Source organism: Carettochelys insculpta, chromosome 3 (assembly GCF_033958435.1).
Source record: "Carettochelys insculpta isolate YL-2023 chromosome 3, ASM3395843v1, whole genome shotgun sequence".
In the NCBI taxonomy this organism is placed as follows: Eukaryota; Metazoa; Chordata; order Testudines; family Carettochelyidae; genus Carettochelys; species Carettochelys insculpta.
The window spans coordinates 73,034,954-73,058,696 of NC_134139.1; the positions used below are offsets into that span (position 1 = coordinate 73,034,954).

A 23,743-nucleotide genomic window follows, 5' to 3' on the forward strand; every position below is an offset into this window, starting at 1 on the left:
GGAAATACTAGAGATGAAGGTTACCAAGGCATCCTAATTCTGCTCCATTGTGCATATGCCTTACGATAAAAGGTAAAACTTTCATAAGAAACTAAGTCATTCAGTACCTTAAGATCCATATTTGTACAGGTATTTAGGTATTGCTTTGATCAGCATTAAATACTAAAATATCTATTTGCCCCAGATCCCTAACTGGCTCCCTCAAGGATTGAGCTCACAACCCTGGTGTAGCAGGTCAATGCTCAAACCACTGAGCTATCCCTCCCCACAAAATAGCTGGAAATACACATCTCACAGAACTGGAAGGAACCTCGGGAGGTCATCAAGCCCACTCCCCAGCCCTTTTGGCAGGGCAAGCACCATCCCATTTTCAATCTATTGTAACACCTAGCTGACTTGTGAATCTCAACATTAAAAACAATATTATTAAAGATGTTTCATAACGTACTTGCACAAAGGGCTTGGAGAAGCAAACTAAACTGTAACTTTTAGATTTTTCAGAGCTCAACATTGCAAATTTAACGTAGGATTTTATTTAGTTAGTTTAATATGTTCCTACTCTCCCAAAAGAATGCTCATTGGCTGAAAGAATCAATTACCATGCTCTCATTGAACTACAATCGTAGTTTACCAGGGAGAGAGTGCAAGTAAGATGCTGACACCGATGGAGACTGAAATAGCAAACGCAGCAAGTTAACCATAAAGTTCTTCAATTAAAACAATTTCCTGGAGAATTACCAGGGAACGTTAACGTAGAACACAAACCTCAATGTGCTCATGGTTTGGTGGCACTGGGAAAAACTGAGGGAGTCTCTTGCTCAGCCACATAGTAATATCTCTGTTTGTATTAACAGCAAAAGGCTCATAGCCTTCTTGTAAGCCACACAGAGTAAAATATTTTAGAGTGCTGACATCTTTGCCAAAGTTCATTCTTCCCACTTGAGACAAGCCCAGGCTGCACACAGGTATAAATCCTGTCCAAAAGGAAAAGAAAGAATTCAGGCATCCCATACAGTATAGAAGTTTTTTTGTTTTCTTAATATAATCCAGTCAGAATGGTAAAGGATAAAAATGCCTAAAACAGAAAAAGGACAAACCCCAGTACTAGTGTACATGCTACCTCCCAGACATCAGCAAGCAGCACATCTCTGTTGTTGTTCGGAGCACAAGCCTCTCTAAGACTGCACCTACAGTACAAGATAAACTCAATATTTAATAAAGTTGATTTTTTACTCTCATTCTTATGAATTTGAATTTAAGTGTCCACACACCTTCTTTAAATTTGACCCACTGTTTTTCCATGTCAAGTTTCCGCATTCCCATTGCCCTACGCAAGTTCGACTGTGTGAGCACTGCATTGTGGGTACCTATCCCACAGTGCTTTAGCTCCTGTTGCTTGTGGGTGTTTCATATTAGAATCCGAGAATGCAAAGCACTGCCCCAGAATTCAGAGCCCCAGTAACAGAATTCAGCCCTCCCAGATTCCCTGTGTCACATGTCCTCTGCAGACATTGGCATAGCAGTGGGCAGCTGTGCTATCAGCCTTGTCCACTGCCGCCTGGTTCTGTCGGCCATATGTCTGGTGGCGACATTGGTGTAGCAGCGGGCAGCTGTGCCTTCAGCCCTCCCCAAAACCTGTCTGGGTTCCCTGTGCATGTGTCCTCTGCAGATGTTGGCACAGCAGCAGGCAGCTATGCTATCAGCCCTGTCCACCCCCGCCTGGTTCCATCAATGGTGCATCTGGACCTTTATATTTGCAGGCCTGGGCACTGTAAAATTCTAATTCTAATTCTAATTCAATCAAAAATTTGTGGGATTCCTGTGACCTTCTTCCTGTGCACCTGGATGGAGAGCAGTGAAAAAAGAAGCAGCTACACATGAAGGGTCACCGCATAGCTTTGTGAGACAGGAGACTTCTGGAGGCTATTAAATTTACTTTAAGAACATGGCACTTCCACACTAGCCTTTATTTGAAATTTTAAATTCAAAATTGATGCTATTCTCATCCAGTAATATCGACATTTTGTTATCAGTATTAGGGATCACTAATTTGAGCTAAAGGTATTTACAGTGATGACAGTGAGGTTTTAATCTCAAGCTAACTCCTTTAAATTTGATTTTATCTCATAGTCTAGACACAACATAAAAGGAAATGCAGCAAGAAATGATATCACATGCCAGATAACTCACACTTCAGAAATACCAGACTGTATTTCAGTCATTGCCATACTGACTACAGGACCAAATTCTCTGCTGGTATCAAGTGCCACCCGCTCTCATCATTTTACCACACATCTTGCAATATTTGATTTTGCTCATCAAGCTTCAACTCAGAGTCACGTTATTTTTTTTTTTTTTACAAAAAACCCTGTTCTTTTCTTTAAAAACAAAAACAACAGGCTGCGATTAGGGCTTTTGGCAGGCCCACAACTTTGGAACCTATTGCTGTTCTTTGTTCATAATACATCCTGCCCCTCAGAACAGACTGAAATGTTTAGCTTAGATGTGACTGCAAGTTTGCTTTAGAAGCTCACCCTTTCAGCATTCACTGGCCTCTCTCACAACACATTGCCTATTACACAAAACTTTGTCATGATGTGATCAAATGGGCATGTGGTGTTTGTTTTCGTTATGTTGGCAACGGAGTAATTTTTAGTAATTATTCATATTACAAATTAAAACTTATGCACACAAACCCCATGGATGGGAGGTGAGTGCATCTAAGCCCAACTGGTGAGGAAAAGAGAGATACATTTAATCTCGTGAGGAAAAGAGAGATACACATAAGATTAGTTTCATGGCAAGTAGAAGAAAATAAAATCTCTTCATTGGGATGTACACTTTTCTCTCAGGTTCCACCTGATAAAGAAGTCTGTTCACACGTAAGGGATTATACACATCGGATAATCAAATTGCCTTCTCCTAACTTCAAATAACCATGACTACTAGTGTTGAGGGTAAAAATAATGTGGCAAAGGGGCTTATGCAGAAGTCCTAAAAAAGGATGCAGTTAAGGTTGTGGAACAAGATTCATGGCATGCAGTACTTGTGGTTCCACTAACATGTTTGCCTCTCAGTGAAGGGTGGAAGGTATGAAGTGTGAGGGGACTGTACTTTTCATGTTTTTGCTTTTGTGGTTTTAATACTTAGGTTGCAACACTAACTGCTTCACAACAATTTTTTTTAATTAGATAATATATTATATGACACCTATACATTATTAAAGTAATTGCTCAATGTAATGTCACCCTATGGCCAGATCAGCACTAACTGTGGTCATCATGAGCTACTTCAAGTTAAGTGTAGGGACAGATCCATAAACTGCAAGCAAAATGAAAGGCTATCTGATAGAATATAAGACAATGAGAACACAATAGTCACAACTGAAAAACACATGCAAGAAGACAAAGAACAAACAGAGGCAAAGGGAGGTCTGTCAAAAAGATTTGTTTGTGGGAATAATTACATTTAAGGCTTCATAACCCACATTTAAAACTACAGGTGTAAAGCCAACTGACATGGGCTGTCAGCAGGTGGCATTGAACGTCTGACCTTAGGGACTAATGCCATGTGCCTCCACAGCATGAACGAAAAGTCAAGTACCTGTCCGCTAATGTTGTACAGGAGACACTTCTTCTTTGGCAGTGGTCTCAGTTCCTCTACATTACACATGGATCCAGTTTGTTAATAACAATTGTAAAATTATACAAAATGATTTACAATACAAAAACATTCAGACACAAATTACTTTTTGTTCTCTCAGATAATAAACTTTGCATGTCAGAATCCTGTTATTTTCTTTTATGCTGAATGTACCTATTAGCACTCAGATTAATCAACAAAAAAAAGTTCATGAAGTTTCTATTATGAATTTACCAATGGATTTCTCTTAAACCAGTATTTATCTAATCTGAGATCTTCCAATGTGTTTATTGCATGACAATTAAACATTTTGGTGACTTCCTCTGTACTTGCCTCTTATCAGAGTTGTGCAAAATGTTTTGCACTGAAGACAAAGCTGATGATGTTTTTTACCCTTCCCTAAAGGCTTTTTAAAAACACATATCTGACATTAAAATCTCTCTCTCTCTCCCCGCCCCCCGCCACACACAGACAGTCTGAATCTTGTGTTAAATGATTCCTCATAATTTGATTCTTTCTTGAAACCAAATGAAAATATTTACATATTAATGGAGGAAGAACTTTCCCTCCTCAGCTGGGGACTGACTGGCTAAGCAGCAGTACAGTGGAAAGGGACCTAGAGGTTATGGTGGATGAAAGGCTGGATATGAGTAAACAGTGTACTCTTGTAGCCAAGAAGGCTAATGGCATACTAGGGTGCATTAGGAAGAGCATTTCAAGCAGATCAAGAGAACTGGCTGTTCTCCTTTATTTGGCATTGGTGAGGCCGAATAGAGGAATACTGTGTCCAGTTTTGGGCCTCCCAGTATAAAAAGGATGTGGATGTGCTGGATCAGGTTCGGCAGAGGGCAATAAAAATGATTAAGGGACTGGAGTATAAGACCTATGAGGATAGGCTGAGGGATTTGGGCTTGTTTAGTTTACAGAAGAGAAGACTTAGAGGTGAGCTAATAGCAGCCTTCAACTTACAGAAGGGGAACTCTAAAGAGGATGGAGAGAAACTGTTTTCAGTGGTGTCAGATGGCAGAACAAGGACTAATGGTCTGAAGTTAAAGAGGGAGAGGTGTAGGTTGGATATTAGGAAAAGCTATTTCACCAAGAGGATGATGACGCTTTGAAATGCGTTGCCTAGAGAGGTGGTGGATTCTCTATCCCTAGAGGTTTTTAAGTCCCAGCTTGACATAGTCATGGCTGGGATGATTTAGTTGGGTTTGATCCTGCTTTACACAGGGGACTGGATTAGATGACCTCCTGAGGTTCCTTCCAGCCCTGTGATTCTATGATTCTACAACAAACAATCCTTGGTATTCTTTATAGTATTTTAAGAGATAAATGTGTTTTGACAAATTATTCCATATTATGTCCTTTGATCTGCCACTGTACAGGCAGTAGCAGTATCAGCTTCACAGATTTTGAGTGATAAGGTAGATTGATTTTGTTTAGTTTGTTATTTCTGCAACTTTGGCATTTTCTTGCTGTTGCCATGGAGCTAACAAGGGAATTCAAAGGAATACCAGAACCAGAAAGTCTGTGAGACACTCTGCCATGAATAGAAGTTCTGAAGAAGTGCCTCAGTACTCTAACAAACCAATGAGCTATTATAACTGTAATCACTAGTTCTGAAGATCAGCATCACACAGTAAATTATTATCCTATTTCCATGGATGTTCTCTTTTCTGCCCTATGCAGTTCTCTGCTAAAAGAGAGAAAGCAAAGTTACTGTAAATCAATGCTGAGGTTCTTCTACCAATTAAATTATGCTGTGTACATATGAAAAAGCTACATTCTCATCTGCGTGTAAACATCTTCCCATCCCCAAAGAGCAGGTTAGAAGGCTGTCAACCCACAATGGACACAGTCCAGCAGAAAAAGCCAATTAACCACACAAACCATGCAACCACTTACCATCACCAACCTCAAAGTCCTTGAATGCAAGCTCTGAACCTGAGTCATCAAGCAGAATTTCACCATTCAGAGTGAACATCATGGTATGCTCATTCATGTCAACCATACATCCTACGACATCTCCAGCCAGCCAAGAGCGGCCAAAATGCTCATTACCCTGGTGCCACCTCTGGGCCTGAAAGGGATTTCAAAACATAACAAGAAAGTATATTTTTTCTCAGTGATATGTCTGGTAATAATCCTCCTCAGTTAATACAGCACTAGAATTAATACTTTTTTTGGAACTCATTCTGAAACAATGCCAATGAATATCACAACTGTGCTGTGAGAGTGGCAATCATACAATTAATTATGTCAAAGCGCTCCCAATGGCCATTGAAAAACGAGGTCCAGGAAACAGACAGGTAAATTGGTATTTCAGCATTTTAGTAACACATATAAGAATATGTTTTATTTTTATTTGGTGGAAGAGCTACAAATGGCTTGTAATGAAAATAGTGTTAGATCAACTGTAAAGTTAAATAGCTGCTATGTAGCATTTTATAATTACTCTTATGCAATTTGTTTGGCCTCTCAACTTTATACTTCCAAACAGTCTTCAAAAATACATTATTCTAAATACATTTATTTAGATTTATACAACATGCCGAGCAATGCTTGGAAGTGATGAGCACCCTAAGTTCTCACTGGTTTCTGCTGACAAAGTTCCAAGCATTGTTGCATCAAGGAGTGACTCAGCACCTTGTATGACTGACCTCAAGAGGCATCATGAGGTCACATTGCAAGTTTGATGGGCGCCTTTTGTTGTGCTGTTTACATAAGAGCACAATCCAATTACCTACATATATATGTGCATGTTCTTACAAAATTTACAAAACAAAAACAAAAACAAAAACTAACCCCTCACTCTCAAAAAAAAAACAGTATCAATGACTAACACTTCCTAACACACCCATTCCACCCTGGGAGAACAGGCCAGCTTTGTGGCATGCCCTAAAACTCAAGAATCTTAAGGACTCCTTGACCAAGGGGCAAAGAGAATTCCAGAACAGAATCCCTTCTGTCAGCTGCCACCCACATAAAATGGGAAGAGTTCGTTTTACTGCCACTCTTTAGTGAGTCAATTTATGCTCATGAACAATCAAAAACCCATGGTGTAAAAAATGTTCTGCTTATTTATATAGTCCCATGCAATTTGATTTCAATCTCTTAGACTGTATCTACACTAGCAAGCTCTTTCGAAAGATTTGCCAAAAGAAGGGGTCTCTTTCGAAAGATACCATGGAGCATCTACACACAAAAAGCATTCTTTCAAAAGTAAGTCAAGAGAACATGGCACTTCTTTTGAAATCACTTTTTCCTTTTCCTGTTTCAGGAAGAGAACAGCTTCTGAATGCTTCTTTAGACAGAAAACATGTAGATGCTCCACAGGGCCCTTCCTTCGAAAGCACAGTCCTCAGTCCCTGGTCCAGTCTTTTGAAAGAGCAGGGATTGTGTGGATGCTCTCTTTGATCCTCTTTTGTGTGTATGGATGCACTCTTTCGAAAGAAGTTCTTTCGGAAGAGATCTTCTGGAACAGCTTCTTTCAGAAGATCTCCGTAGTGTAGACATAGCCTTACTGTTTCTTTCCTACTGAAGCTGGAGCATGTATGTTCTCTCATTATTCATGCAATCAGCAATTTTGCATTAAAACTTTGTTTTCATTTTTATAACTCTCACCTATATTCTTACAGCAAACTCAGTCTTATGGAATTTCTGATGACAATGAAAATTATGTTCTCTTTCTTGCGGATAGTTATGATAGGGAGAGCACTTCAGGAGTCAGGAGAAAAGGGTTCCAATCTCCCAGTGACTTGGCTTGTATTACATAACAGCTCTATGACTCAAGTACCTCACTGAATTTTGCACAGCCTTTTGAGTTTTCATAAGAGCTATGTAACTGCCAATTGTTATTACTGTATTTTTAATGTAATACTGCTCTATCTTCTAAGATACTATTTTACCTTTCATTCCACACAGACTTTAAAGAGAATTCTTAGTATTTTCTAACACTGAAACAAAAGCTAAAGGACTGAAATATATTAAATTGATACAACTACAATAGGAAGAAAAATTAAATGATTTTTGTTAACAATTTACATGCACTACTTGCAATAATCCCATCAAAACAAACCAATACAAACCTTGAAGCCATCAAAGACAAAAGCTTGTTCATCTGAGCCAAGTTCCTGGTCTGGGTGACAGCCTGGCCTGGTCCAGCCAACTCTCATGTCTCCTGAAGTGACTACCTCAAACTCAAAGTACCATTTTCCAGCCTTCACTGCATAAGTCTTCTCAGTGCGGAATATCCGGAATTTTTCCATTATCCCACTATACACATCTGTCCTTGTAGCTGCAATTTTTTTTAAAAAAAACACCTGATTATCGGATAAGAAAATGAAAGCAATGAAAATAAGAGATTTCTACTATGTACGCTTAGTATCCACCTCTCTCAACCTTCCCGAAAAAAAATATTAGGAAGTAGATAATGACAATTGGCAATGATTTGCCATATTCCCTGATGCAGTGTAGTCAAGAATTGAAGTCCCAAAAGCTCTGTTAGTACAGTGAGATAGTACTGCTATCAATGTCTGGGAATGCACAAGAAAATATCAGACTAATAATTTATAAAAGCCTGAAGGTTCACTATGAACATATACTCTGATCTGCTGCAGAACACAGACTACAGAATTTTTATTCAGTATTCCTACTTCCAGCCCATATAGTATGCTTGAGATCACATATTTTAAAAAGACATCCAATCTCAGCATAAAGAGTTCAAGAGATGAAGTACACTACTTCTCCAGATAAGTTTTTCCAGGGAGTAATTATACTTCTCTGTGAAAAAATGTGCTTAATCTGAAATTTGTGCTTAATTTGAAATTCCAATCTGAATTTGTCTGACTTCAACATACTGCCTTTGGTTCTTGTTATTACACTCTATGCTAAATTAGCATCCTGTGCAGTGATAATCTTCTTCCCTAGTTGATACTTCTAACCAAGATCAAGTCACCCCCTATTCAGATATTTGATATATTAATTAGATAGAGCTTCTTAAATCTCTCATTGTAATACTGCTCTACAGATATTTATTTACTAAAAGGAGTCCTACCTGTAGTGACATGTTCATAGCTCAGAACATATGGACCATGTAATTTAAGCATCTTTATTCTTCAGTGGGAGGAGCAGACAGGGGGAAAGGATACATTTATCTGCATGAGGCTCTATCAAATATAGGCACCAGATCACCACTTTTCTACTTTAGAAAAAAATGGTGTCACTTTCTGACATGGAGGAAGGATTGTGGGTCTGAAAAAATATACGACCTTTAAAATACAAATGTAGGACAAATAACAGGCATCTCTTATTATAACAAAACTGGCTAATCTGAAGCTAAGTGGGTAAGGTCATATCTTTTATCTACAGCTGTTGCTGGAAGAGACAGGCTTTCAACATCACACAGAGCTCAAGGCTGTAAACTGTTCAAAGATAAAAGAAAAAATCAATATTTGTAGAATACTTGAAATCAGACCCAATGAAGTATTTAGAAAATATTGCTGGACATGGAAATAACATATAACATTTCAATTGAACAGACCATCCTTATTCACTTTCCATCCTAAACAGTTGCATAAATATTGTATCCTATTAACACCTGCCCTGATTGCAGCAGGAAAAGAATAATACACAAGCTTAGAGGCCAGTAGATAAGAAGTATCACATTTTCTGCCTTGATCATACTTTTCTTCCAGACTAATATGGTTACACATAATTCACTCAAAAGAGGCTCAGTTTGAAACACCGTTTAAAATTTCTTCACCAGAAGTACACATTAATCTTATCCTTACCACTGAAATTATAATACAAAGTGTTATCCTGATCACAACAGATGTAAACTCCACTAAAAAATTAGTGATATATTGCTTAAAAGAACAATTGCAGCTCTTAATGAGACAGTGTTATGGAGATGGTGGAAAATGTATGGGTTTAAAGTAATAGTAGTAAATACAAATGATTTAACTTTTTAAAAGGAAAGAATATAAATGTGCGGGTGTCGCTGTGGAGCGCCTTTATAAATCTATTATCGTCTTATCTTTTTCCTTACAACTGACACCAAAGGTTTCAGATTTCATCTCTAGCCTCTGACCCTTGCATACTCTCCTGAGCTGTTACCTGTTCTGGCCTCCTGTTTTCCTCTCTCCTCTTCCTTGCTCTTCAACATCAAAACCTTCCCCATCTCCTCTACACGTAAATACAGTAAACCCTCGATTGAACAGACTAATGGGGGGCGGGGTTTCCATTTATGCCCAAAGTCCGATAAATTAGAAGCTTTACTTGCACTATTCACCAGATCACCCAGTCCCCCCGCCCCAGCCCATAAATGCCGGTGAATCACAAGAGCCACAGAGCCACCATTGCTAGAGCCGGAGCCACCAGAGGAGCTGCAGCAGCAGCAGCAGGAGCCACCATGGATGGAATGGGGCACGTATGCAAGTGCCACCAGCCCATGTACGTGCCCCACCCCAGTGGGAGGAGCGTATGACTGCTGCAGCTGTGGCCCCAGCTGCTCTGGTGGATCCTCCAACCACTCCGGCAGCCCCAGTCACAGTAGCAGCTCCTCAACCAGTGGCTCCAGAGGCTCTGGTGAGCTGCCACCTTTACTTTCTTGATGGGAGAGGCTGAAATCAGGGTCTCCTGAATTGAGGGGCTCCTGTATATTACAGCAGTACCGTTTTTGAAAAACAAACAAACAAACAAAAAAACCACAAAGGGAGGTGTTGGTACTCAGTCAGCTCCTGGCCACCTAACCCCAGCCAGTCCCAGGGCTGAGACTGCTAAGATGCTGGGTACTCGCTACTGGCAAATATTGGAGCGCATGCACTCACACACACTCTACACTATGTTTTCCTCCACAGACACAAAAGGACAGCTGTTAATTCTGCCTCTCTCTCCCATTATCCTACTAATCCCTTCCTCCTGTCAGAATTTGCTGAACCCCAGGAGGTCAATATAGTTTAGCACTTAAACTGTCAACTGGACTCTTGGAAGACATTTGGGGTAAATTACAGCTAGATAACAGCACAGAGCACTGGGAGGCAGGATTGCTGGCTGTAAACAAAATTATGGCACCACAGGAAACTTGGCCACACCCATGACAAGTGGTTATCTGGTTTACTAAAATCATTCCAGACCATGGATTTTGCCAGATGAGAAAGTGCTGGACTACACAGGTTCAGCCTGCCATAACAGCAAGGTTGGATATGTGGAAGTATAACATTGTATAAGTATAACGTTGTATAAGGGGACATGCTGGATACATTGTATATGAGAGGGCACGCCCAAACATGTTACAAAGTATCTGAGGGAGCACACGTAGGGACAGTTAGCTTTTGAATGGAGAAGCAATTAAGATGGAGCCAGCGCGTCTAAGAAGCAGGCATCAGAATGGAAGGTGTGAAGGGCAATTAGTTAAGTTAACCGGAAGCTGTTAAAGGAGATTGTTAAGGGTGGCAGGTAATTGAAGACACGTGACTGGTCTCAGGGATCTCAAAGGGTGGTGACTAAAATCTTTTTCTTCTTTTGTCTGTAACTTGTCTGTAACTTGTTCTCCAAAAAACTGTATAAATTAAGAGACACAAGCCCCACTCGGGGGGCTCACTTCTAAATGTATTAGCAGAGCGGCTTTGCTAATAAAACAGAGTGGTCTGATAAATTGTGAGTCTGAGTCAAACTTTGACAATTTGGAGGTTCCACCAAGATGGCAAGCGGCTTCACTGAGGCTGTGTGATCCCTGACTGCCTTGCAGGACTATCGTGGCAGCCGGCGCCTGGACGCTTAGTCCAAGCGATGCTCCACAAGACAAAAAGGTACACAGCAGCAGCGCAGTCTACGCCATTGAACTTGTTGGTTCCCACTCTGTTCGGGTAGGGGTCTTTGGATCCAGCTTCTGGAATCAGACGTCTCAGGTAATTATTATTTTTGTGCTTTAACCGGTTTGAGGACTGTCTTGTCTTTGTGTCTATCCGTCTTCCCTGTGGTGTGTGTGTGAATCTGGGAGCCATCTCTGTCCGGAGACTGGCTGACCAAGGGGTCCCCGTCCCCACGGTCTGAATAAGTGGAATCTGCACAGCTGCAGCCGCACCACGCCTTGGGTATAACCCCTGGTGTGAAAGCAAGGGCAGTTGAGGCAGTAGCCTGTGGGCTCCTTTCTGTGTGTTGCACCGGGTACCGCTCTGCCGAGCCCGAATTTCCTTCTTGTGTGAGTGCTGTGTGAAGTCCTCCTGGATGGGTAATCAGAAGTCTAAGGTAGAACAGTTCCCTAAGGGAACTCCGGCTTATTTTATGTATTTTAGGAGGGGTCCGGATTCTTGTAGGTTTCTTAAAAAAATGGTCCAAATTAGCTCTAGAGAACCCCAAATTACAGTGGCCACTGTTAGGTTCGTGGGACAAGGATCGAGTGGACGCTTTAAAAAGCAAACTCGTCCTCCCAAAAACCAAATTGGAGAGAGGAGAAGTAGACTGCTTCATGCAGTGGTGGGAAGAGGCAAATCGTAGATGGACTGAGTCAAAACTCACCTCTCTTAAAAATTCTAGCAAAAAACTAAAAGTTCAATTGGATGCAGTCTCTCCCACCACTAGTCCGAGCGCTCCCCTTTGCCCAGTCCTGTGCAATGATCCGGATCAAACCCGACCCCCACCATACTCCTGCGCAAATAAGAAATCAGAAAAAGAAAAATCTTCAGTGACTACAGATAATGAAAGTGAAGAAGATACCCTCATTGGCCTCGCAGCTCTGCAAAATATTATGAAGAAGAAATCCAAAGCAGACTGCAAAGATTCTCTTGACATCTCTTCTTGGAAAAGAGAACCTGATGGGAGGTTAATGAGAGACTCTGATCAAACTGTTGTGGCACCCTTACGAGTCCTTAAGATGGGAGAAAGTGAGTCCATATGGGATTATAAGCCCTGGACTCGTACGGAACTTTTATCTATAGTTAAAGGTTTTCCCAAACCACAGGAAAACTCTGTCAAATTTGCTGAGGAGTTTCTGTTAATCTGTGAAACCTATGAACCCTCTGAGACAGATCTCCTCCAACTGTGTAAATTGTTAGCTCCTGCCAGTTATTATGAAAAATGGTTGGCTGCCGCAGACTGGCCAGCTGAGGCACGCCACTCAACCATAAAAAGTACTGGCCCAGATTCGGCATACAGAGACCGGTGTATGGCTCTTTGGAAGCGCCTGCATCAAGCCATTCCCAAAGTGTGGTCTCCTAAAACAAACTGGACAGCAATACGTTGCTGTAAGCAAGGGCAAGGAGAAAGCCCAGGCGACTATAGGTCCCGGCTAACTGATATTTTCCTACAACATTCAGGAATACAAGAGCCCGATGTAAATGGGCAGGGGGCCTTGGCACATGCATTTGTTGATGGTCTTCTCCCTGCCACAGGCAGCATGTTAAAACGAATAAGTGTGGGATGGGAGACTGAAACCATGGATAAATTGCTGGCAGTAGCAGAGCATTGCCACCGCACTTTAAAAGGAAAGGAGGAACAGTCCTTCCAAAAGCTAATGGCTCTGCAGATACAGCATTATTCAGGACTAAGCAGACCACACCGGGGACAGGGACGGGGTTGCGGAAGGGGGCGGGGGGCTGGAGTAACTGGGGTTTGTAACTACTGTAAACAGCCTGGACACTGGAAAAGAGAGTGTCCAAGATGACCTAATAATTGTATGGGAAATCAAGTGAACCCCCCGCTGGTTCCTCCAGCTGATCCCCAACCCTATTTTTCACCCCAACAATGACGGGATGCTGGGGAACCTCAGAAAGTTTTAGCTCCCTTATTACCTCTGTCCCCTACTGGAGAATGTGTCTTGACTGTAAATGATCTCTCTCCCCCTTTCCTTGTTGATACTGGAGCTTCTCTTTCTACAATCCACACCACTGACTTGCCTGTGGTTCCCTGATCTGGAAAATCTGTGTCTGCTGTTGGCATTACAGGGATCCCTACCTCTTTTCCCCTCTCAAAACCTTTGTCTATTCAGGTCGGTCCCCTCTCTGAGGAGCATGCATTCCTCCTCTCTGATTCCACCCCTGCAAACCTTCTGGGACGGGACTTGCTATGCAAACTTGGCTGTTCTATTTACTGCTCCCCAGATGGTGTCTATCTGCAAATCCCTCAGTCTTCCTTATGTGATTCTGTAGCCTCCCTGCTGTCTGAAACTTCCCTCTCCACTCCGGTCCCTTGCTGTCCCTTAACTCCGTCCCTAGAGCACCTAATCTCTCAGGTTCCTTCCTCCCTATGGCCATCTCACCCATCTGAAGTGGGCCGATTAAATACTGACCCAGTTCGGATTACTGTAGACAATTCCAAACCTCTGCCTCGCCTGTCTCAGTATCCTTTGAATCCTGAGGCAGAGGCTGGGATTGCTCCAGTTATATCTGCATTAAAAGAACAAGGAATTATTGTCCCTTGTTCCAGCCCCTGTAACACCCCTATCCTCCCAGTTCAAAAGGCTGATGGCAAATCATGGCGATTTGTTCAAGACCTTCGAGCTATTAACCATATTGTCATACCTTCTTTTCCAGTGGTTCCTAACCCTGCTATAATACTAGCGTCTATTCCTCCAAATGCAACCCACTTTACTGTTGTAGATTTGTGCTCCGCTTTCTTCTCTGTCCCAGTTCACTCTGAATCCCAGTATCTCTTTGCCTTCTCCTACAAGGGTCAGCAATATACATGGACTACCCTTCCCCAGGGGTATACAGAGAGTCCATCCTATTTTTCTCAAGCCCTAGCCAGGGATCTCGCTGATCTGGTTTTCCCATCAGGATCCACACTGATCCAATATGTGGACAACTTACTCCTGTGCTCCCCCTCTCTGTCTGCCTCAGAAACTGATTCACTAACACTTCTCACAGCTTTAGCAAACAAGGGTCATAAGGCTTCTCGCACAAAATTGCAGCTCTGCCAAACCTCTGTCACATACCTAGGCTTCCTTCTCTCCCAGGGCTCCCGTACACTCTCTCCAGCCCGGGTACAAGCCATCCTTAGCTTTCCCCAGCCTTGCTCTCCACGCCAGGTCAGAAAATTCTTAGGCATGACAGGGTTCTGTAGGCAATGGATTCCCCAATATGCTTCTCTGGCTAAACCACTCCAAGAACTCACTCGATCCTCTGTACCTAACCCCATGCCATGGCCACTTGAAGCAAATGCTGCTTTCATCTCCCTTAAGCAGAATTTAGCCTCTGCCCCTGCCTTAGGGTTACCTAACTATGACAAGCCTTTTACCCTTTTCTGTCACGAACAATCTGCTTGTGCCCTCGGGGTTCTTACTCAGGAGCACGGTGACAGAAATCGCCCGGTGGCTTATTTTTCTGCAACTTGGACCCTGTAGCCCAGGGTTTACCCCCTTGCCTACGCGCTGTAGCTGCTGCAGCGCGCCTGGTCGAGATGTCTGAGTCCCTTGTCCTCCGCTCTCCTCTCACTCTCATGGTTCCCCATTCTGTGGAAACTCTCCTTCTGCAACGCAACACTGCTCACCTCTCCTCTGCTCGCCTCACTAGGTATGAACTTTTGCTGCTTTCAGCCTCACATATCACTGTTAAGCGCTGCTCCCGGTTAAACCCTGCTACCCTCCTTCCTTTACCTAGTGATGGTGAACCCCATGACTGCCTTGCAACTGTCTCTGCTATCACTGTCCCGCGCCCCGACCTTTCAGATGTACCTCTCCCTAACTCTGACTTGGTATTATTCACTGATGGGTCCTGTTATAGAAATGACCAAGGCCACCTTCTTGCAGGGTACGCTGTGGTCTCTCTCTCTGAAACCATAGAAGCTGCGCCCTTACCCTCTGTGACCTCTGCCCAGGTGGCTGAACTGATCGCCCTAACCCGTGCCTGCTTTCTAGCCGAGGGGCTCTCTGCCACTATTTTTACTGATTCTCGGTATGCCTTTGGGGTTGTGCACGACTTTGGCACCCTCTGGCAGGCTCGAGGTTTTCTTACCTCTACTGGTACCCCTATCAAGAATGGCCCCTACATTGCCGCCCTCCTGTATGCAGTTTTACTACCGTCTGGCTTGGCAATTGTTAAGTGTACTGCCCACTCAGCGGCAGACACCGAGGTGGCAAAAGGTAATGCACTTGCTGATGCTGCTGCAAAACATGCCGCCACTATAAAACCTTCACCAGAAGCGTTTCTTCGTCCCCTCTCCGTCTCTGTAACGCCACCATCCCTGTCTCATCTCGCTCAGCTCCAGGATTCTGCCCCAGAAACAGAGAGAGACTCCTGGAGTGCTTTGGGTTGCTCTTTGCATTCTGATTCCCTTTGGCGATCGCCCACCAGTACCTTTGTAGCCCCCCTCTCACTCTACCCGTCTCTAGCCACCCTGCTACATGGTGTTTCGCATGTCGGCAAGGAGGAGATGGTCTCTGCTATGAGTAAGGCGGGGTGGTGGGCTCCCCATTTCAGCTCCTTTGCAACCCGCCACTGTGCCGCTTGTGTTACTTGTCAAAGCCACAATGTAGGCAAATCTGTAAAAGTAACACAAGGGTTCCGGGGTTTGCCTCAAGCACCTTTCCTACACTGGCAACTTGATTTTGTACAAATGCCAAAGTGTCAGAAATATGAATTCATTTTAGTTATAATATGTCTATTTTCAGGTTGGATTGAAGCCTTTCCCTGTCGCAAAGCTGATTCATTGTCTGTTGCAAAATGTCTGTTAAACCACATTATCCCTACCAAGGGAATTCCTGCCACTTTGTCTAGTGACCGGGGAACACATTTTACTGGAAAAATTGTTCAACATCTAAACCAGGTATTACATGTCACCCACCTGTTGCACTGCCCTTACCATCCACAGAGTGCAGGGGCAGTTGAAAGGCGAAATGGTGTGCTTAAAAATAAGATGGCAAAAATCTGTAATTCCACAGGGTTAAACTGGCCAGCTGCTTTACCACTGGCCCTTATGGAAATTCAGTCATCCCCATCCCAGAGACACAAATTGAGTCCATTTGAAATCATCATGGGACGCCCTATGTGAACAATGGCTACTATTACCCCAGTCCCAGACCTAAACCTAACTCACAGCACGCTCCTCCAGTACTGCAAAGGGTTAATGCAAGCTGTGAGCTCCTTCCATTCGCAGGTGCGAGCAGCTTGGCTGATGGAACCCACCTCTGCTGCCTGTCACACTCTTGAGCCTGGTGATTGGGTCTACCTGCGGCACCACCTTCGGAAGCACGCCTTGGAACCCCGCTGGAAGGGTCCATACCAGGTACTGCTCACCACCCAGACAGCAGTGAAATTATCCGGCATCGCTGCACAGATCCACGCCTCACAGTGTAAGCCAGTGCCACTTCCAGGGGACCAAGCACCTCTGCAAGACCACGCAGAACCAGCTTCAACCCCAGAAGACAAAGAGGAACAGCCTGCAATACCTTACAATCTGCGCTCTCGTAAGGGTTGCCAGAAGCAGAGGGTAAGCAGACAGCAGGACCCAACAAACAAGAAGCAGTAGTGAGCCTAGCGCCTGCTGCCTGGTGGACGTAAAACCGTGACTGCGGTTCCCTCGAAAGGGGTTGTCGGAACCAGAAAGGGTCCTGCTTCCAACATGTGTCCTTTGAGAAGCTTAATCCTCAGCTACTGTGTACTGAGGGTCTGGGGAATCCAGAGTGACAGTGACAATTCTTTCATCCAACAACAGGTGCAGATAGCCCAGATCCTGAATATTTCTAATTGCTGGGTCTGCAGCCACATCCCAGCTCACTCACAAGCTAGTATCCCCACCATGGCAATCCCTTTGAATTCCTCAGAGCTTGCTGGAGAACCCTATCCACTTAAAAGGACATGGAAGGAAAATGACACTTGGGGGCTGGGAAAAACATATGTTCCTAAACTTATAAGTGTGGTGAAAGGAAAGGGCCACTGGTGCTGGGTGTGTAATGGGACAGGGCTGAATCTAGGGAGGAGCAGCTGTCTCCAATACATCGTGTCCCATGGTGTATGGGACTATTCAAACTAGGTTGGAGAATGGCGAACCGGGTATGGAAAGATAAACTTCCTCTCAACCTGGGATCAAACCAAAGATTCAATCTCTTGCTCCCCCTACAGCCTCCCTGAGAAAAACAGCACCATCTACAAATGTCATGTAAATGCTACCTCTTCTCCCAGTGAAAATCATCCTGTGCCCTTTGGGGGATACTATTCCTCCTTCGTAAATTCTTACATGTCAAAGGGTTGCAGTCAACCCTTCCCAGCTTTAATGGGACATCATTGGGTTTGTGGGGAAAATGCTTACACTGTGTTACCAGCAAATTGGTCAGGTATCTGTTATCCTGCTTAGCTTTTCCCACAATTCCGGGTGCTTCAATCCCTCCCATGAAATCGCCTCCGTAATTTCAGGCGAAAAAGGAGGGACTTGCCAGATGCTAAATGGTATGTGGATAACATAAGCCCCCTAACTTGGGAAGAAGCTGTTGGCATTTCTTTAATCCCAGTAGGGGGGGTAATTCACCATGCAAAAAGGCTTTTAAGGTTACAAGCGGTGGTTGAGATCATGGCCAATGAAACAGGAGAGAGCTTAAAAGCTCTAGCCAAAGAAGCAGGAGCGGTCCGACAAGTGGCCCTCCAAAACCGTCGGGCATTAGATATAATACTGGCAGCCAAAGGAGGGACCTGTGCTCTAATTGGAACAGAATGCTGTGTATACATACCTGATAATACTAATGAGGTAATAAATCGTGCTAGCCATCTGGAGCAAATTGCATACCTTCCCCACGAAGAACCAAGTTCCTTGTGGAAATGGATAAGTAACTTATTCAATTTCTCTAGTCTGGGAAACTGGTTGTTTCAAGGAATCCTGACTATCCTATTTGGAATTCTAATAACCTTTGTGTGTTTTCAATTGATTTCTTGTTGTATCCAAAACTGCACAAGACACACCATCCATCAGGTTACCCCTAACCAGAGTGCTAATCTAATGTTGTTAAATGTCACCAGTGAAAGTAATGAAAAAGAACGATTGATGTATGGAATCCAGTAAGTCATTGGTCATGGGCGTAGCCTTGACCAAAAGGGGGGATTGTGGAAGTATAACATTGTATAAGTATAACGTTGTATAAGGGGACATGCTGGATACATTGTATATGAGAGGGCATGCCAAAACATGTTACAAAGTATCTGAGGGAGCACACGTAGGGACAGTTAGCTTTTGAATGGAGAAGCAATTAAGATGGAGCCAGCGCGTCTAAGAAGCAGGCATCAGAATGGAAGGTGTGAAGGGCAATTAGTTAAGTTAACCGGAAGCTGTTAAAGGAGATTGTTAAGGGTGGCAGGTAATTGAAGACACGTGACTGGTCTCAGGGATCTCAAAGGGTGGTGACTAAAATCTTTTTCTTCTTTTGTCTGTAACTTGTCTGTAACTTGTTCTCCAAAAAACTGTATAAATTAAGAGACACAAGCCCCACTCGGGGGGCTCACTTCTAAATGTATTAGCAGAGCGGCTTTGCTAATAAAACAGAGTGGTCTGATAAATTGTGAGTCTGAGTCAAACTTTGACAATTTGGAGGTTCCACCAAGATGGCAAGCGGCTTCACTGAGGCTGTGTGATCCCTGACTGCCTTGCAGGACTATCGTGGCAGCCGGCGCCTGGACGCTTAGTCCAAGCGATGCTCCACAAGACAAAAAGGTACACAGCAGCAGCGCAGTCTACGCCATTGAACTTGTTGGTTCCCACTCTGTTCGGGTAGGGGTCTTTGGATCCAGCTTCTGGAATCAGACGTCTCAGGTAATTATTATTTTTGTGCTTTAACCGGTTTGAGGACTGTCTTGTCTTTGTGTCTATCCGTCTTCCCTGTGGTGTGTGTGTGAATCTGGGAGCCATCTCTGTCCGGAGACTGGCTGACCAAGGGGTCCCCGTCCCCACGGTCTGAATAAGTGGAATCTGCACAGCTGCAGCCGCACCACGCCTTGGGTATAACCCCTGGTGTGAAAGCAAGGGCAGTTGAGGCAGTAGCCTGTGGGCTCCTTTCTGTGTGTTGCACCGGGTACCGCTCTGCCGAGCCCGAATTTCCTTCTTGTGTGAGTGCTGTGTGAAGTCCTCCTGGATGGGTAATCAGAAGTCTAAGGTAGAACAGTTCCCTAAGGGAACTCCGGCTTATTTTATGTATTTTAGGAGGGGTCCGGATTCTTGTAGGTTTCTTAAAAAAATGGTCCAAATTAGCTCTAGAGAACCCCAAATTACAGTGGCCACTGTTAGGTTCGTGGGACAAGGATCGAGTGGACGCTTTAAAAAGCAAACTCGTCCTCCCAAAAACCAAATTGGAGAGAGGAGAAGTAGACTGCTTCATGCAGTGGTGGGAAGAGGCAAATCGTAGATGGACTGAGTCAAAACTCACCTCTCTTAAAAATTCTAGCAAAAAACTAAAAGTTCAATTGGATGCAGTCTCTCCCACCACTAGTCCGAGCGCTCCCCTTTGCCCAGTCCTGTGCAATGATCCGGATCAAACCCGACCCCCACCATACTCCTGCGCAAATAAGAAATCAGAAAAAGAAAAATCTTCAGTGACTACAGATAATGAAAGTGAAGAAGATACCCTCATTGGCCTCGCAGCTCTGCAAAATATTATGAAGAAGAAATCCAAAGCAGACTGCAAAGATTCTCTTGACATCTCTTCTTGGAAAAGAGAACCTGATGGGAGGTTAATGAGAGACTCTGATCAAACTGTTGTGGCACCCTTACGAGTCCTTAAGATGGGAGAAAGTGAGTCCATATGGGATTATAAGCCCTGGACTCGTACGGAACTTTTATCTATAGTTAAAGGTTTTCCCAAACCACAGGAAAACTCTGTCAAATTTGCTGAGGAGTTTCTGTTAATCTGTGAAACCTATGAACCCTCTGAGACAGATCTCCTCCAACTGTGTAAATTGTTAGCTCCTGCCAGTTATTATGAAAAATGGTTGGCTGCCGCAGACTGGCCAGCTGAGGCACGCCACTCAACCATAAAAAGTACTGGCCCAGATTCGGCATACAGAGACCGGTGTATGGCTCTTTGGAAGCGCCTGCATCAAGCCATTCCCAAAGTGTGGTCTCCTAAAACAAACTGGACAGCAATACGTTGCTGTAAGCAAGGGCAAGGAGAAAGCCCAGGCGACTATAGGTCCCGGCTAACTGATATTTTCCTACAACATTCAGGAATACAAGAGCCCGATGTAAATGGGCAGGGGGCCTTGGCACATGCATTTGTTGATGGTCTTCTCCCTGCCACAGGCAGCATGTTAAAACGAATAAGTGTGGGATGGGAGACTGAAACCATGGATAAATTGCTGGCAGTAGCAGAGCATTGCCACCGCACTTTAAAAGGAAAGGAGGAACAGTCCTTCCAAAAGCTAATGGCTCTGCAGATACAGCATTATTCAGGACTAAGCAGACCACACCGGGGACAGGGACGGGGTTGCGGAAGGGGGCGGGGGGCTGGAGTAACTGGGGTTTGTAACTACTGTAAACAGCCTGGACACTGGAAAAGAGAGTGTCCAAGATGACCTAATAATTGTATGGGAAATCAAGTGAACCCCCCGCTGGTTCCTCCAGCTGATCCCCAACCCTATTTTTCACCCCAACAATGACGGGATGCTGGGGAACCTCAGAAAGTTTTAGCTCCCTTATTACCTCTGTCCCCTACTGGAGAATGTGTCTTGACTGTAAATGATCTCTCTCCCCCTTTCCTTGTTGATACTGGAGCTTCTCTTTCTACAATCCACACCACTGACTTGCCTGTGGTTCCCTGATCTGGAAAATCTGTGTCTGCTGTTGGCATTACAGGGATCCCTACCTCTTTTCCCCTCTCAAAACCTTTGTCTATTCAGGTCGGTCCCCTCTCTGAGGAGCATGCATTCCTCCTCTCTGATTCCACCCCTGCAAACCTTCTGGGACGGGACTTGCTATGCAAACTTGGCTGTTCTATTTACTGCTCCCCAGATGGTGTCTATCTGCAAATCCCTCAGTCTTCCTTATGTGATTCTGTAGCCTCCCTGCTGTCTGAAACTTCCCTCTCCACTCCGGTCCCTTGCTGTCCCTTAACTCCGTCCCTAGAGCACCTAATCTCTCAGGTTCCTTCCTCCCTATGGCCATCTCACCCATCTGAAGTGGGCCGATTAAATACTGACCCAGTTCGGATTACTGTAGACAATTCCAAACCTCTGCCTCGCCTGTCTCAGTATCCTTTGAATCCTGAGGCAGAGGCTGGGATTGCTCCAGTTATATCTGCATTAAAAGAACAAGGAATTATTGTCCCTTGTTCCAGCCCCTGTAACACCCCTATCCTCCCAGTTCAAAAGGCTGATGGCAAATCATGGCGATTTGTTCAAGACCTTCGAGCTATTAACCATATTGTCATACCTTCTTTTCCAGTGGTTCCTAACCCTGCTATAATACTAGCGTCTATTCCTCCAAATGCAACCCACTTTACTGTTGTAGATTTGTGCTCCGCTTTCTTCTCTGTCCCAGTTCACTCTGAATCCCAGTATCTCTTTGCCTTCTCCTACAAGGGTCAGCAATATACATGGACTACCCTTCCCCAGGGGTATACAGAGAGTCCATCCTATTTTTCTCAAGCCCTAGCCAGGGATCTCGCTGATCTGGTTTTCCCATCAGGATCCACACTGATCCAATATGTGGACAACTTACTCCTGTGCTCCCCCTCTCTGTCTGCCTCAGAAACTGATTCACTAACACTTCTCACAGCTTTAGCAAACAAGGGTCATAAGGCTTCTCGCACAAAATTGCAGCTCTGCCAAACCTCTGTCACATACCTAGGCTTCCTTCTCTCCCAGGGCTCCCGTACACTCTCTCCAGCCCGGGTACAAGCCATCCTTAGCTTTCCCCAGCCTTGCTCTCCACGCCAGGTCAGAAAATTCTTAGGCATGACAGGGTTCTGTAGGCAATGGATTCCCCAATATGCTTCTCTGGCTAAACCACTCCAAGAACTCACTCGATCCTCTGTACCTAACCCCATGCCATGGCCACTTGAAGCAAATGCTGCTTTCATCTCCCTTAAGCAGAATTTAGCCTCTGCCCCTGCCTTAGGGTTACCTAACTGTGACAAGCCTTTTACCCTTTTCTGTCACGAACAATCTGCTTGTGCCCTCGGGGTTCTTACTCAGGAGCACGGTGACAGAAATCGCCCGGTGGCTTATTTTTCTGCAACTTGGACCCTGTAGCCCAGGGTTTACCCCCTTGCCTACGCGCTGTAGCTGCTGCAGCGCGCCTGGTCGAGATGTCTGAGTCCCTTGTCCTCCGCTCTCCTCTCACTCTCATGGTTCCCCATTCTGTGGAAACTCTCCTTCTGCAACGCAACACTGCTCACCTCTCCTCTGCTCGCCTCACTAGGTATGAACTTTTGCTGCTTTCAGCCTCACATATCACTGTTAAGCGCTGCTCCCGGTTAAACCCTGCTACCCTCCTTCCTTTACCTAGTGATGGTGAACCCCATGACTGCCTTGCAACTGTCTCTGCTATCACTGTCCCGCGCCCCGACCTTTCAGATGTACCTCTCCCTAACTCTGACTTGGTATTATTCACTGATGGGTCCTGTTATAGAAATGACCAAGGCCACCTTCTTGCAGGGTACGCTGTGGTCTCTCTCTCTGAAACCATAGAAGCTGCGCCCTTACCCTCTGTGACCTCTGCCCAGGTGGCTGAACTGATCGCCCTAACCCGTGCCTGCTTTCTAGCCGAGGGGCTCTCTGCCACTATTTTTACTGATTCTCGGTATGCCTTTGGGGTTGTGCACGACTTTGGCACCCTCTGGCAGGCTCGAGGTTTTCTTACCTCTACTGGTACCCCTATCAAGAATGGCCCCTACATTGCCGCCCTCCTGTATGCAGTTTTACTACCGTCTGGCTTGGCAATTGTTAAGTGTACTGCCCACTCAGCGGCAGACACCGAGGTGGCAAAAGGTAATGCACTTGCTGATGCTGCTGCAAAACATGCCGCCACTATAAAACCTTCACCAGAAGCGTTTCTTCGTCCCCTCTCCGTCTCTGTAACGCCACCATCCCTGTCTCATCTCGCTCAGCTCCAGGATTCTGCCCCAGAAACAGAGAGAGACTCCTGGAGTGCTTTGGGTTGCTCTTTGCATTCTGATTCCCTTTGGCGA

General features: G+C 44.5%; 1 protein-coding gene across 13 annotated transcripts in view; it reads right to left on the bottom strand.

Moving 5' to 3' along the window:
- The window catches only part of RYR2 (ryanodine receptor 2), a 975,983-nt gene that overhangs the window by 434,619 nt on the left and 517,621 nt on the right, over positions 1 to 23,743 (bottom strand). For all 13 annotated transcript variants that reach the window (XM_074990102.1, XM_074990110.1, XM_074990109.1 and 10 more), the window contains 3 exons: positions 7,731 to 7,939; positions 5,548 to 5,722; positions 766 to 974 (listed from right to left, as the gene is read on the bottom strand). In XM_074990102.1, the coding sequence (XP_074846203.1) occupies positions 766 to 974; positions 5,548 to 5,722; positions 7,731 to 7,939 (593 nt within the window). The remainder of the gene's footprint in view (positions 1 to 765; positions 975 to 5,547; positions 5,723 to 7,730; positions 7,940 to 23,743) is intronic.